This window comes from Choloepus didactylus, chromosome 2 (assembly GCF_015220235.1).
Source record: "Choloepus didactylus isolate mChoDid1 chromosome 2, mChoDid1.pri, whole genome shotgun sequence".
NCBI lineage: Eukaryota > Metazoa > Chordata > Mammalia > Pilosa > Megalonychidae > Choloepus > Choloepus didactylus.
In genome coordinates this window covers 210,827,645-210,843,970 of record NC_051308.1, presented here as the reverse complement: position 1 = coordinate 210,843,970, position 16,326 = coordinate 210,827,645, and the positions used below count along the sequence as shown (strand labels likewise).

At 40.0% G+C, this 16,326-nt stretch overlaps 1 protein-coding gene across 3 annotated transcripts in view; it reads right to left on the bottom strand.

Moving 5' to 3' along the window:
- Nucleotides 1-16,326, bottom strand: part of RHBDL2 (rhomboid like 2) — a 108,769-nt gene that overhangs the window by 41,008 nt on the left and 51,435 nt on the right. For 2 of the 3 annotated variants that reach the window (XM_037827656.1, XM_037827657.1), the window contains exons 2-4: nucleotides 8,065-8,331; nucleotides 5,647-5,795; nucleotides 2,397-2,509 (exon numbers count right to left, since the gene is read on the bottom strand). In XM_037827656.1, coding sequence (XP_037683584.1) covers nucleotides 2,397-2,509; nucleotides 5,647-5,795; nucleotides 8,065-8,310 — 508 coding nt within the window. In that variant the 5' untranslated portion in view covers nucleotides 8,311-8,331. Of the gene's footprint in view, nucleotides 1-2,396; nucleotides 2,510-5,646; nucleotides 5,796-8,064; nucleotides 8,332-13,400; nucleotides 13,488-16,326 lie in introns of those variants that run through there. The other variant, XM_037827655.1, reaches the window with a different exon arrangement.

Here is a 16,326-nt window from a genome sequence, read left to right as displayed (position 1 = left end):
GAAGCCTCAATAAGATTAAGTTCATATTTCTCATCAGAAACCATGGAGGCAAGAAGGCAGTAGAATGACATATTTAAAGTGCTGCAAGCAGAACACTGCCAGCCAAGAATTCTGTATCTGGCAAAACTGTCTTTCAGAAATGAGGGATAGAGTAAGACATTCCCAGATAAAGAAAAGCTGAAGGAGTCTATCACCATTAGTCTGGCCCAATAGATCAAAGATGCATGAAGAAATAAAGATCTCCAGCAAGGGTAGCAACCTGCATAAGTATAAATGCCAGTACTGTTGTATTTTGGGTTTATAACTCCACTTATTATTTCCCGTAGGATCTAAAAGGCAAATGCATAAAATGTAATGATAATCAGTGGCTTTGAACTCATAATGTATAAACATTATAAACATTTTTTATGCTCCCCCTTTTTTTTTATGAGAGAAGTTTTGGGTTAACAGAACAACCATGAATAAAATACAGCATTCCCATATGCCACCTCACCACCAACACTTTGCATTGGTGTGAAACATTTGTTACAATTTATGACAGCACATTTTTATAATTGTACTGTTAACTAAATCTATGATTTAACTTAGAGTCATTGTTTGTGTAGTATAGTTCCATGGATTTTTTATGCTCCCTCTTAAAACACCACTAAAATGACAGTAAAGGAGTAAAAAAGTTATGTTCATACCACATTATAAAAATCAGCACAAAGTTCAAAAGTTGAAACTATGCAACTCTTCAAAGAAAACATGTAAATTTGTGTGACCTTGGTTGGGTTAGACAATGATTTCTTGGATATGACACCAAAAGCACAAGCAACAAAGGAAATACTTTGTGCCTCAAAAATGCCATCGACAAAGTGAAAAGACAACCCTCAGAATGGCAGAAAAGATTTGCAAATCATTTATCTGATAGGGGCTTGTCTCTAGACTATATAATTCAATATTAAAAAGACAAACAGAACTCTCAAAACTCAACAGTAAAAATCAAACAGTCCAGTTAAAAAAAGGTCAAAAAAACATGAATAGGCATTTCACAAAAGAGGATATTCAGATGGCAAATAAACACATGAAAAGATGTTCACATCATTATAGCCATCAGGGAAATAAATGCAAATTAATGCCACAATGAGATATCACAACGCACTTATCAAAATGGCTAAAATTAGTAATACCAAATGCTGTTGAGGATGCAGAGAAATTGAATCTTTTATACATTATTGGTTGGAATGTAAAACAGTACAGCCACTCTGTAGAACAGTTTGGCAGTTTCTTAAAAAACTAAGCATGCAACTACCATATGACCCAGCAATTGCACTCTTGAGCATTTATCCCAGAGAAATGTAAGCTTATGTTTACCCAAAAACCTGTTCACAAGTGTTTACAGCAGCTTTACTCTATAACAGCCCAAAACTGGAAACTACCCAGATATCCTTTGATGGTTAAATGTAGCAAACTGTGGTACATTCATACCATGGAATACTACTCAGTAATAAAAAGGAATGAACTATTGATACATGCAACAACCTGGATGAATCTCCAGAGAATTATTCTGAGTGAGGAAAGCCAGTCCCAAAAGGCTACATAATGTATGATTCCATTTATATTTTTGAAATGACAAAATTATAGAAACGGAGAACAGATAAGTGGGTTATCAAGGGGTGAAAGAGGGTGTGGGGGCAGAAGGGAAGAGGGTTTGGCTATAAAAAGGCAATATAAAGATCCTTGTGGTAATGGAAAAGTTCTGTATCTTGACTGTATCAATGTCGATATCCTGGTTGTGATATTGTACTATAGTTCTGCAAGATGTTACCCTTGAGGGTATCTAGTTAAAGGGTACTCGGGATCTCTAGGTATTATTTCTTACAACTGCATATGAGTGTACAATTATCCCAAAATAAAAGTTTGATTTAAAAATATTTCTAAATAAATAACATGGAAGTCCTTATATCTTCTTCCCAGGCAGGAATGGATCATCCTTGGCACACCCAACTCTGGTGATGCTGCTAGTCTCCGCTCAGTCTTTGGTCTCCATCTCTAACCCCTTAGCTGTTCTCTACACTTTCTTGAAGCTATCCTTCTTAAATGCTAACTTGATCACATTACTACCAAAATCATTAGTGTGACACATGATCTGGCTTTAGGCCTTTACCCAACATAAGAGCCCATACGCCAAACTACTTGCAGTTTCCAATTGTGCAAAACCCGTCTGACTGTGAGCTTCCTAAGGGCAGGCACAACAACTTACCTTTTGATCTCTAACACTTAATGTGCTCCCTAGCACATTTTGGGAGTGTATTAAATCATGACTTAAATGAGAAGCCCACTATAAATTATTATTGTCTTTGCTTTTAATCCCAAGAGCCCAGAGGATTCTGTATTACCCTCAAAACACTGACCTGCAATCACTCCTGCCAGGTACACGAGCCCCACTCGATGGCCTTTGTGGACCATTTCCAAGGGAATACCCAAAATGAGCTGCATAACAAGATTCCCCAGGATATGCTGAACTCTGCAGAGAAAAACACAGTTGTCAAGTATTACATCTAAACCAAGCAATTTGTTACTTGGGAGACTAATGGACGTTGAATGCATTGTTTCTAATTAAGGAATTGCATGATTAGAATTCCATTCACTAATTTTTTTTAAGCAGGAAAATCTTTTTTTTCAAATGAAATCTTAAATGGCCCCTCAATATGTAAACCAGATAAAAGGGTATTTTAGAAGTATAGGTTTATTTTTTAAGTTCTGTTTTATAACAATTACTTATAAAATCAAACAGATCAGTGAGGCTGATCTCTTTAGCAATACTTGCTAAAGTTGGTATCTCAGTGCACAAAAATTGAGCACATAACATGAGTGCAGGTGTTTTTTATTGCACTTTTTAAATAGATAAAAATATATTTTAAAATGAAATTCATAGTATTTTGCTTATAAAACCCCAGAAGCATCTCTGCAGAATACCAGAACAAAATTTGAAACATTACCACATTAGAGTAATCCTTTAGTAGCTATGTAACAGAACAGATATTTCAGACTAAACCAAAAAGTTCAAAACAAAATAGATGTTGGATCTTCCACCGCATCCTGCAGCTACAATATCAGTTTTAGGGTTTCTGTCTCTACATTATAATTTAATCAAGGAATATTCAGCAGATCATTGAAATAGTCAGCAGACTCTCTGGGGATATCGTGCAGAAAAGATTACTTACCTTTACACCCACAGGTGTACCCAGCCACAACTATCACTGCCCAATCCCATCTTTAAAGACATATGAGACGTTACATGTCATGCAAGGACAGTTACATTAGTTTTTTTAGAGACCTCAGACATAAAGACAATATGAAATATATGCCATTGAATTTGAATGGCAAGGTCAAAGAAAGCCAGCTTAGCCTCTGGGAACAGCTTGAGGACAAGGTGGCTAATAGCACTCTTTCTGCTGCTCAACAGCAAAAGTAGAGGTGGCATAAAGATGAGTTCTCTACATATAGCTGAATTTTTTTCATCAAAATCTTACCAATCTTTCAAGATCCAACTTAAATCCATGTCATCATGAAGCCATGTCCACTTTGATCTTTCCCTCTTTCTGTTTATATTACTGTAACCAATCCAAAATCCATTTCCCTTATCCTTTGTCCCCCTCCTTTAGGAAGGTTGGACAAACTAATATTAACTTTCCCAACCTCTCTTGTAGCTAGGGATAGCCACCTCACATAGTTTGGGCCAATGAGATGCAAGTAAGAACACTGCTAGTAGACTTCTAAGAAAGTTTTTGTCTTCTTGACAAAACGGATGGATGTCACTGGTACCTGGTGCCTCCCCTTTCCCCTTCTTCCCTTGAATGAAAAGTTTCAGCAGCCAACTTGCAACCATGAGAGACAGTCCAAGGGACTAGCAAAGATGCCAGTGCCAGGCTTTATTAAACTGCTGAACCAACCACCTACCTCTGGTCTAATATGGGAAAAAAATAACCTCTATTTTTTGAGCCAGTTAGATTTTTTTTGTTACTTGCATCAAAATCATTCCTAACTTATACAACCCATATGTGACATGTCATACACTCCTTGCTAATGCTTTTTGAGTGTTCACTATGTGTTGGGCACTCTGAAAATTATGTTTTAACCATTGTCTCATTTAATCACAATAACCTTATGAGGTGGGTACTATTATTATCCCATTTTATGGATGAGGAAATTAAACCACAAAGAAGTTAGGTAACTACTGTGTACTACAATGCTATATTCCCTTACAGTACTATTTAGATGACTCTCCCCCCTTATACTTTTTAACGTCTTTGAGTGCAGGAGCCATGTTTGCTCAGAACATATTTGTTAAATGGAAAGTTTTGGAAGTATCTACAGAAACTGAGGCATTCTTGGTGATGCTGGCCCTGAACTGTCAAGCCTCTGAGCCATGTGTCCTGCCATGGATGCCAATTTAGCCACTGACCAAAAGAGTCATCTTTTCAGGTCCAAGGCAGGGTAGATTGCAGAGATGAGGTTGGCTTCACCTGAAGCCACAGAGAGGTGGGCCCAGCAGCAAGATTCTCAGTGTCTGCAGGAGGCATGGTGGGTCATGGATTTCAAGCAAGGTCGTGAAAGGCTATTAGCATTTAAGAAACTGTAAGCAAATTAAAAGGCAGGCAGTGCATCTCCTATGGTCTGTGTTATTCCAGATGGATAACAGTATTATACATTGATCAATATATATTTGAATGTGGTTAAAGGGGGAAATTTTAGATTGTAAAATTAGAATAAAAATTTTTCAAAAATATCCATGGAACTATGCAACAAAAACAGTGAACCCTTTCTTTCTGATGTAAGGAAAATGTTCAGAGATAGATTGTGGTGATGAACGCATAACTATGTTATCATACTGTGGACGGTGGATTGTATATCATGGATGATTGTATGGTGTGTGAATGTATTTCAATAAAACTGAATTTAATAAAAAAAAAAAAAAAGATCCTTCTAATAAAGTATTTTCTGCCCTGGTTAAAAAAAAAAAAACAGTGAACCCTAAGTTAAACCACGGACTATAGTTAATAGTAATGTGCTTTCATCAGTTGTAACAAATGTACCACACCATTGCAAGGTGCTAAAGTTAGGGTGGTGTGTGGGAATTCTGTATTTTAAGCATGATTGTTCTGTAAACCCGCAACTTTTCTAATTTAAAAAAGAAAAGAAAAGATGTTCATGTAATAATTTTTTAAAGGGGTGGGGGAGGTGGGAGTAGGACTAGTGATTCAGTTCTCCACCTTTTATAACCTAAAGGGAATATTTAACAACATCAGGAAACTAGGGGAATATACTTTTGGTTTTATAATGGTTTGTTCTGTTTCCATTAATATTCCTATGTAATTACCAATATTGGACAGTTATAATGCAATTTAAGTACACTGGGCTTAGAGTTAGCACTAATAGGTTGAAGTCCTAGCCCTGCAACTTAGATGTTTGACTTGGAGTAAGTGACTACATCCCTAAGCCTCAGACATAACATGGTGGAAGTATTACCTGCCTCCTAAGGTTGCTGTGAAGCTCAAACGAGATTACGGACATGAAAGGGCCTTATCAGTAATAAAGCACTAAAGGGCCCAATTATTTATAGTCACTTCTGACATCAGTGGCTTAACAGTCATTCCGTACCCAGCATGCACCAGCATGTACGAGATGAACCTCCAGGCTTCTTCCCTCTTGTCGGGACGGTAGGTAAAGGGACTCTCCAAGATGCCAGCGTCCAAGGTGATCCACTGCTTCTGAGGCTTCCACACGGCATAGTATATAAACACTGCCAGCTGACAGGGAGGGGCAAGCATAAATGTTATCCACACCTTCTCCAGAAAGTGGCCCCATTAAAGCCATGGGCAGGAACTTTGCTTTAAATGATTAATTCTCAAGTGGACCACGCCACAGCATGTACTCAGAAGATAATAGGAATTCATTTCCCTGCCATCCCCCCCTGAGTCATATCCTACTTCCTCCAATAGTTAAGAGCAGCCCAAGACCCAACTGCAAAGACTTTCTGAACCCCTTTCCCGTCCTCTTTCACACTCTGCTCTCTGCCATAATGTTCTCTATCCACTTTCCCCACCTCTTAAATACCCACAGCCCTCATCTTCCCACCCCCACCATTTAGTCTTTCATTTTCAAATTAATATAAAATTAAGTCAATGCTAACTTCCACAGAACAGAACAGAGAAAGGGAAAATAGTAACTACAACAGAGAAACTTGGCAAACACTGCCTTAACTAAACAATGAACATTTACCTCCCAGTGGTGTCCTGGGGATACCCCAGACCCACTGATAGGATGTGACGAGAAGGGTACTTCACCACTGTGCCATTCTTGCCCCAAACCCATAACCCCAGTCTAAACATGAGAAAAACATCAGACCAAACCATATTGGGGGACATTCTACAGAATCCTTGGCCGGAACTCCTCAAGACTGTCAAAGTCATGAAAAAACAAAAACAAAGAAAGTCTGAGAAACTGTCACAGATCAAAGGAGACTGGAGAGACACAACAGCTAAATGCAATGCGTTACCCTGGGTTGGATCCTGAGACAGAAAGAGGACATTAATGGAAAAAATGGAAAAAATCCAAATAAAATGGGAAATCCAATTAATCATGATATACCAATGTCAGCTTCTTAGTTTTGACAAATGTGCCATGGAAATGTAAGATGTTAACAACAGGGGCAATTTGGGGGTGGGGGGGGGAGGTACATGGTGTATGGGAGTTCTCTGAACTATCTTTGCAACTTTTCTGTAAATCTAAAATTATTCCAAATAAAAAAATGTATTTAAAAGAAACTTCTTAATAAAAAATTAAAAAAAAATTTAAGTCAATCCATTGATCCCTCACTGATTGGTGAATGTCTCCACACCTGCTCCATGAATCTTCCAAGGAATACTGCCCTCTCCATAGCACTCACTGGCTAGACAGGCCTGTATTGGACCATGTGCCCCTATCCCGTTCTCCAGTTCCCCACCCCAAAGCTGACTGGACCATGCGCAGGCCAATCATTCCATAGGCTGATCTGTGGCCTGACATGGCCTATGTACAAAGAAAAGCTGGCCTGACCAAGGCAGTTAGCAATAACAAAAGCTAGAAGGATTTAATGGGGTAGGGTGTGGAGAAGCAAAAAGAATCCAGATACAAATCTGAAGTTTCTGCTTCAGATCCTCATGGCTTCCAAGTTGCAAAACCCCTTGTTCTGGAGAAAATTTAGAACCATGTCCCTTCAACAAAAACAGTCTTAACGCAAGCTTCTCTTAGGAATGTTTACACATTAGCCTTGCCTTTATCTGAGCCACAAGAGGCTTGGTCCCTGTTAAGGGAAGTTGAGGCATCAGTGGAAATAAGGAAGATTACATTAGGGTCCCTGAAGTCACACTACACAGGCATCAGCCCTCTGCCAATTTCTTCATGGGACATCATGGTATGGGAGAGAAAAGTTAGGCATGAAGAGGCTCAGGAGAAGCCTAGTCCTGGCCCTGTCACTATGTGACCTTGGGCAAGTCATTCCACCTCTCTGGGCCTTACATTCTGTTTTGGAAAATAAGAAGACTGACTAGATCAGAGTCTGAAAACACACTGCATGCTGCCTGAAGTAGACATTGTTAAAGGACCCCATTTTTTTCCTACTGAAATTTGACGCAATCTATAATTCCTCTAAACATGTTTCCAGACAGACCTTATACATCAACTCAATTTGGCTCATGATGTCAAACAAATTTGCAACCCCAAGATTGCACCCCACTAGCTAAGATGAAACAAAGCTACTGAAATTGGAGTCACTCCTGGGCACAGGATCTGTTAGAAAGATGAAACTCTACCCTTCATTGAAAGTGAAGGGAGCTTAGGAAAAGCCTGGAAAGGGAGCTCTAGAGAGGGTAAGGTTGATGTTCTGTCTGCTGTACTTGCCACCACCAAGCTCTCGCATGTTGTCCAGCCATATTCAGATTCAGACTATCCATCTCCAAATCATGCATCTAAACCCCAGCATTTGTTTGCAACTCCCCAGTGGAACTTACACCAGTGCCCACCACCCAACCCATTTACCTCTGCAAGGCTGATGGTGATGATGAAGATAGGGGGTGGGAGGCAATTAGCTCGATCCAAGTATGTTCCTTGGGCCTCTTCAGGAAGCATCCATTTTGAGACAATTCTGTGCACCTTTTTATTCTTGGAGGGAACTTTACCTCCCACATCCTCTCTCATTTTCTCCTCTTCCTCCAGCTCTACTTTTATCTCTCTCACTGTATTCAGATTCATACTATCCATCTCCAGATCATGAGCAGCTGCCATTGTCCTGGGTCCTCCCTCCACCTGAAATGAGCATGAATGTCAGGGAAAAACAGAGACCCTATAGCCTTGAGGCCATGTCTCTTTCCTGGGCTCTCTGGCACGACCGTTGGTTTCCAGGCCTCCTATGTATTAATAGGAGATCAAAATGATTCCTGATACCCAAGAACTAATAATATCTACTCCACCATCACCAGTTATGTAATTATGACAAAGCACGAGGGTCTCCCAGGGATCACCTTTGGTTCCACCTACTGCCCCACCCAAGGGGGTGGACTGGAGACTTGGAACAGCAACCTTACCTCATATATCCTTTCCGTACCCTCTGCCACTGACTTTCACTCAATCATTAGTATAAAAACTGGCTTTTCCATGAGATTTATCTCAGAGCCCAAACCATGTACAGCTTTGTCTAACTTCAATGAGCAGTTTCATTTCCTTTCTTAGTTTCATCTTGCTACTATTTCCAGGACAAACATAGGTCTCTGGTTTCAGATTCAGAATCAAAAATTATTATTTAAACATCTAATATGTGTCAGGCACTGGGCTGGCAGCTTTCATATCTATTGACTCATTGGACCCCTCAACAACCCTAGGAGGCAGGGATTTTTATCCTTATGTATAGATGAAGAGGTGCCTCCCACAAAAAAAAAAATTAAATAACTTTCCTAATATTCAAACCCAAGTTTTCTCTTTCTAAATTATTATTTTTCTCTCTAAAACACCTCAGCTGCCCATTTTGTATCACACTTGAGTTAAGAAGGCCATTCCTTACTGTTCTCTAGATGTGACATCAGCATCCTTGCTCAAACACATCTTCCCAACAACTCTCTGATGCCCTCAACTCTTGGCTATGTTCTTACTAATTTCCCTACCCATTAATCTTTTCTTCAGCATTCTGTTGAACTCAATTCTCAACATTCAAGTATTCAAGCTTTTATCCACCAAATATTTACTGAACACATACTATGTGTCAGGCCATTATATCCTACAATGTAATGCAGGAGACAGGTGCCAAATTAAAATTATACAAGTAATTGTATAATTACAGTTTTGCTAGGTGATACCAAGCAGATGCCTAGGATACTGAGCCAGTATATAACAGTGAAGCCTATCCTACATACACTTTCTTATCGCTGTGCCATTGGGCTATCTGAAATGTCCTTTTCCATTTGTTTCATTATTTTTTGGATTTTTGTCCTGATTGAACTATTTAAATCACTCAATCAAAAAAAAAAAGAGGCAAAAGCTTTGCATATATTAAGGGAAAAGATATGCTGCAAATTAGTACATAGAGTACAATCCAATTTTTGTAAGTACTATACTAATGTACCATTACATACACAGGAAGAAATCTGAAGAATTAACCACTATTACCTCTGCAGATTGGAATTTTGCTAGATTTTTGCCCTCCATCAGATCCAGGTTTTTGTGAAGCTTGAAGCTTAAATAATTTGGGAGATTTTCTTTGAGAAAAATAATCTAAAATTTAAAAAATTATGAGTCGATACAGTAGGTGTTAAGAGGCGCTGAAAGTTTATCTTTGCTAGTTACAAAGGAAATCCATCTCTCTGTATTTGATTTTTTAAGTATGTATTACTTAATAAAAATAAAATAAAGTCACATCTATCAGACTTTTGCTTGGTCTAATGTTTCAACTGCTGTATTATTTATTTCTCCCCTCTCTTTTGCAGCCAGTAACCATCCAGAAGTAGATGCCCCTGATGTTATATTGGGGCCAGAGGACACCTTTGCTGTTCCCAGATCAAGATTTGGCAGAGGGAGAACATGACAAATGACAAAAGGAACAATTTCTCAAAAAAAGATGGATCAAGTAATTACACAGGATTGAGAAAACGCAAATAATGATTTCCAAGGGAGTGAGACAAGTCGTGATTCATCACTGGTACCTGACCCCAACACCCAAACTACCTTGATCCAGGCAGCCACAGATTCCATTTTAAAGTGGGGATAATGATAGTAGCTACCTCCAGGATTGTTGAGAGAATTAGTTGAGATAATGCACTTAAAGCACTTAGAACAGTATCTGGCACATAATAAACACTCCGTAATTATTAGTTATTATGACCATGGATGGACGGGTGGATGTGTGGATGGAAAGATGGAAGGAAAGGGCCTGGAGCTGAGGTTCATTTTCACACTGCAATCTACACAGAATCAGGCCAAATTAAGTTTACTTTCAAAGGAATCTCATTAGGCAGGATTCTAGGTTACAATACTTTGTATTCAATAAATTTGGGGAAGAAAATTCTTTTATTTTTCTCTTCCCCAGCAACATTTATGAAAATAAAGCCTTCTTCCCTTCCTTGCATCTTCCCATCCTCCCATTCCCATTCCTGCTTCCCAGAATCAGATATTAAGTCCATAAGACAACTATTTCATTAGTTTTCCTTGAAACTTGATGATTATTTTCAGTTTCTGCCATTTCTCATAATTAGAGAAACTACAGTGTGAATTTAAGATCAGCAACTTATAACCACAAATATAAAAGTTTGAAAAATGAATTCAATAAATTCAATAAAGAATGGTTAACATTGTATTGATAAGCTATAGTGTAAATTTGAATACCACACATGATAATTTTGTGAAGAAATAACATTCCACATTACTAACAATACAACTTTCTATCTGCAAAATGGGCTAGAAAAATAAGGATTACATTTTTCCCTAATTTTTTCTTTTCTCCAAATTTCAAAATTTCCAGAAATTTTACACATTTAAACCCACATATTTTAAGCATTTAGTGAAACATATTTCCTGTGCCACAAAGATATCTGACCCATTCAGTTTAGCCAACACTCGTTGCATATCTGCTTTCCTCCTTAGCGTGTGCAGTAAAGGGATATAATTCTAGCTAGTTCTATAGGATGTAGTAGCTAGTTCTAGTTACTTTAGGCTCTAGCAACAGATGAGACAATTGCCTCTTTTACCCTTAAAGATGACAGGTAATGATTACAGCATGGGGCTTTTACCTCTCTTCTCAATCACCATCACACTCTGACTTCCATACCTGTCTGCCCTGTTCCCGGAGGGCAGGAATCACTGTGACTCATCTTCTCTCTGGCACCTGCACTGGGATATTCACAGGTGCTCCTTCCAGTCTCTGACATCCTCTGTCCCTCCCATTCCTGCTTATATTCTGCCCCCACACCTGAATTTCTGAGCAGCTAACTACCCTGGAAATATTACCAATCAGATTGGCAACACTGAACAAGACTGATGATATTCCATACTTAGGAGGCCAGTGGAAATGGGTGCAGTTGAAGGGATGCAAACTGATGCACTGTTTTTTGAAAGGCAACTGGGCAACATCTATAAAATTAAAAAAGCATATACCCTTTAACAGAACAGTTCTACTTCTAGAAATCTAGCCTACGAATGTATTTGAGCAAATGCACAAAGGTATATTGCAAAGATGCTCAGTGCAGAACTATTTATAATAGTGAAAAAGTATAGACAACCTAACTATACTCCAATAGCAGTATTGCATTTTCTACAGTTCTAATTCTTTGGTAGTTCTTCTTATACTGTGCTGAAATCTACTCACCAACATTCCGACACCTAGACCTAAGGTTTTCCTCCCCGGGGCTCATAAAGCAAATCTAATCTAAGGTCATGTTGTCATTACTTTTGTCCTTGCTTGGGTGTGGCCTGTTTAAACCCATAGGCTCTATAGGTCAAAAGTGGGATAGTATGTGGAAGAACTAGATTTCTAGAAGTCTTGGAGGCCAAATTGAATAGATCAGGAGTCTCAGAATAAGTCAGCAATGATTACAACACTGGGAAATAAAAGCATCCACAGCTATCAAGTTACTTATCTGGTCACTCTCGATCACAGTCACTCAAAGGAGTGGAATAATTTACTGCACTGACTGTACTCATTAAGTACATATTCATTCAGCAAAGACCATGCAGGTTTCTTATGATTTCATTAATGTTGGCTTGATGTTATTATGCCTCACCTCCTTCCTGTATTTACAGCAAGTCAGTGCCAACTCTGTTGAAAAGTCACACACGCTGATCAAAACTGGGCAGTACAGCTATGAAATGTTCTCATCCTACCAGCAGGGAACAACTAGGGTAGATTGGTAGAAAGAATGCCTCTAGCCTCTGGTTAAAAATGGAGATGTTCCCCTGCACACCAAGAACCAAAGGCCTTCCCTTCATAATCGGTAAGTATTCCCAAGAAAAAGAAACATGGACAGACTTCCCCGCTTCCTGACCCTACCTAGCATACACAGTGCTCTTGATGTGGATCTCAGAACAAGTCTGTTAACGAGGATTGGAAAGCACAGGACTATACAGATTACCCAGAATAATTATACACTCTTAAAAAGTAAAAATTGTTTAAAAACTAAAGAGAAAGAGATTTCCATGAGGAGAATTACAGAGGAGACCCTCAACATTGGGAAGGCATTTTTCCAGACATTTCAGATGCCCTAATTCATTATACACCACATAGCATCTCCCAAAATTATATTGTAAAATACAGCCAAAAAATTTTAAGTATTTCCATTTAAGTCTAAATTATTCTATAAATGCAGAACTAAAGCAATTTATAACATTGTTGTTTGAAGTGTATTAACTATAATCAATACTTGCACCTGAGGTTCCAAAGTTTACTAAACTTTTAGTGACGTTTAATCTCTCTCTTGAAGATTAGTTTGTGCAATGGACGAAGCACTCATGAAAATAACTTCCCAAAGCACTTTTCCTAGGATCTATATGACACACATGGTGGATATATTGGAATCAGAGATCCTAGACACCACTGAACCTGAAATTCCCTCCCAATGTATGTAAGACTTCTGTTTGTAGGGGAAAAAATCACTTTCCCACATCTCTCCATTTCCATCACTAGCACTATCAAGTAATTTATTGTTACAGGTCTTTTCTACTCTGCCACCAAGGAATAAAGTGTTTAATCACTGCATGCAAGCTACATAAAAGCTATGACTAGTAGAGAATAATAAAGTCATGTGAGATGACTTGAGATGTAAAGGTGGATGTAAAGTCCTGGCTCTCTAAATAGTAAATGACTCGCTCATGCAAAAACCAATCATTCAACTCACCATTTACAATGGGCCTAACGTAATAAAAAAATTTTAAGTGTTGAATTTGCAAATGTCAAGGACTTCCACTGTATTTTGTTGACAACGTTTATGTAGCAGTCCTTTGTCAATTTTCTTGGAGAACTCCTCTTCTTATGAATCTTGGTGGGCAGCAAGGATCACCTCCTGTTACAGAAAATTAAAAATGCTCAACATTCACTTTTTCAGGTCCCTGGGCAGCTAGGACTCAGATATGTGACCCAAGCTCAGTCAGATGCATTTGCTTAAGATTTTTTGAAGCCAGAGCTAGGGATGGGGAAAATTCTTTACAGTGGTTGCAGCACTGGCAGCAACATCCAGTGTCCAGACAGGCTTGCCACTGAGGTCAGTGTGCCATCCAGCATCAGTGCCAGCTGTGCTGGTAACACAGGCTATACCACCCAGCATGCAGCAGCAGCAACAGGCCACCTTGCCAACCTGCCTCTGATGTGCTTTTGGTGTGGTTCTAGCTTCCTGGTCTCCCTTTGTGCCTACTTATTTCCAAAGCCTTGTTCCTGCAGACTTCTGATGATTCTGTAAACCCACCCAGTGTGTGTTCAATAAAAGTCATTTTCCAGAATCAGTTTCTGTCCCTTGCAACCAGGAACCCTGACCGATATCCCTGAATAGCCAAGAAATTCTTCTAAATTCTATCTGGGGCCTTTCAGTTACAAGTTAATCTCAGCTCTTCTTGTTCTGTGTGTGGGAGACATAGTATAAGGAGCAGCACAGAAGCCAATGACCCAGTTTTGGGTCTAGACTCTGCCACTTCCTGACCATGTGACCCAGAACAATTCTCTTCCTGGCTCTGTACAATGAACAGTCTGCAATAGACCAGTTGTTCCCAAAACTGCCTAGGTATTAGAATCCCCTGAAGCATTTGTTTCTCAACATTTCTTTTCATACAGTTTCCTGGGCCCCCCTCCTGAGGAGACTAATTTAGTAGATTTAGTAGATCTCTAACAAGTAATACCAGATGAAGCTGAGACAGTGGGAAACTTTGAGAACCAGAAACAAAGGATCTCTAAGGTCTGCTCCAGTTCACGTACTCTGTGATCCTCTAAGGGAGGTCAGAGATGGTTTCACCACTGCATTCCCCATACCCTGAACAGTTCCCAGCACACAGCAGGTATTCAAAAAATGCTTGTTTCTGGGCAAGGGGCACATGGGAACTCTACACTGTCTGCAACTTTTCCGTAAATCTAAAATTATTCTAAACATAAAGTTAAAAAAAAAAAAAAAAAACTACTTGTGAAAGGGAGAGAGGGAGGGAAGAAGGGAAGGGAAGGGAAGGGACAGGGAAGACTTCCATCCACACCACAGTAACTAAGAGAAACTGTTGAAAAGAGCCTCCCACCACCCTCTTCCTCTGTACCACCCCACTGTTACCACTCTGCCATCACTGAGTTGCCAGAGGAGATCTGTGGAACCACCGTGTTGTAATGGCTATAAAGGAAGAGCTTGTCACCTCCCTTTGAGAAGAACCATTCCTTGTGCTTGGCACCGTGAAGACCTGAGTTCTACTCCCAGCATCCACACTTAATTTCATTGGGCCTCAGTAAAAAATGGAGGTCATTTCTACCTTGAGTATCTTGCAGGTTTAGTGTAAGAATCAAGTGAGATAACAAGACATATCATAACAGTGAGCATTTGCTGTGTGCCAGATTCCAGCTAAACACTTGAAGAGCATTCTCTTCATTAATTTTCACAACACCTTCTGAGGTAGGCTAATAATATCCCCATTTAATGGATAAGGAAACTCAGGCTCGAGGTCATACAGTCAGCGAGGGGATGGGCTGAGAAAGGAGCACAAGTTGTCACTCCCATCACCCAGCATGTCAGGCTGCCCCTGTGATTTCTAAGCACAAAGTGTTACACAAGTGTACATCTTCATTTTGGTTACTTTCATCCCATCCTTCCCTCCACCCTTATCTCTTCTTCCTACAGCTCCCCAAACCCTGGGAGTGCCCAAATGGAAACTGTAAAAGAACTGGCAGGTCACCAACCCTAAGGATGAGAGTGGGAATCCCCACTGCCCCATTGCTGCCACAAGGAGTCCAGAGGGAGACAAGTGTCCAGAAAAGGGATTTGCCTTTCTGCAAACCCGAAGGACTAAGTCAGGCTCACCTTCCCTTTCTCACCTCATCCAGGAGAGCCCTGGCAGGGTCACCACTCTCAGGACCACTCTTCGTTGGTGGAAGAGACTTTTGATAACTAGTTTTTGCTGCTTTTCTAGCTGCATTCAAGCAAGTAGACTTTAAATGTCCGAACCGGTTTTTTAAAACAGCCGGCCCCACCCATTCACCAGTACCAGGCAGGACTCTGCTGGGCTGAGTCCATCCTTGATGTGGCCTGGGAGCCCGGGAGGCAGGCTGGGCTGAGGGTGCCCGACTGCTGCCCAGCTGGGCGTGGTGGGGAGGCTTTGGGTGGTGTTGCTAGGCAACCTGGCTAATTTGACAGGCCCGGGGTTGGGCTCTGGGCCACAGAGATTAACTGACTCCTTCGTCACACTGCAAACCATCATTATGCCCAGTTCCAGAGGCCTGCAGCCATCATTCTGTGGTTATAGCCCGAAAGGATGCCTTTTTAACTACAGAAATGAAGAACTGGCTTTTCAAAATTATGGGTCTGTGGTAGTGGTTGTTTTCTTTTCGTTATATCTCTGAAGAATATGCTTGAAATAAATAGGCAAAAGATTTAAAAACAAAAATGCCATCACATACCCCCGTTTCTGAAAGTTTTCCTTTTTTCCTGAAGCAAGATACACTTGCCCTCAGTCATGAGGGCAACTGAGGTAGAGACTCTGCTTCCTAAGGTCTCCATGGCCCACTGTGTGCTAAAATCCTCTTCCTCGGAATCCCACAGCTGTAGCTCTGTGTTTGGGGGCGGGGGGTGGAGGCAGGGCCAT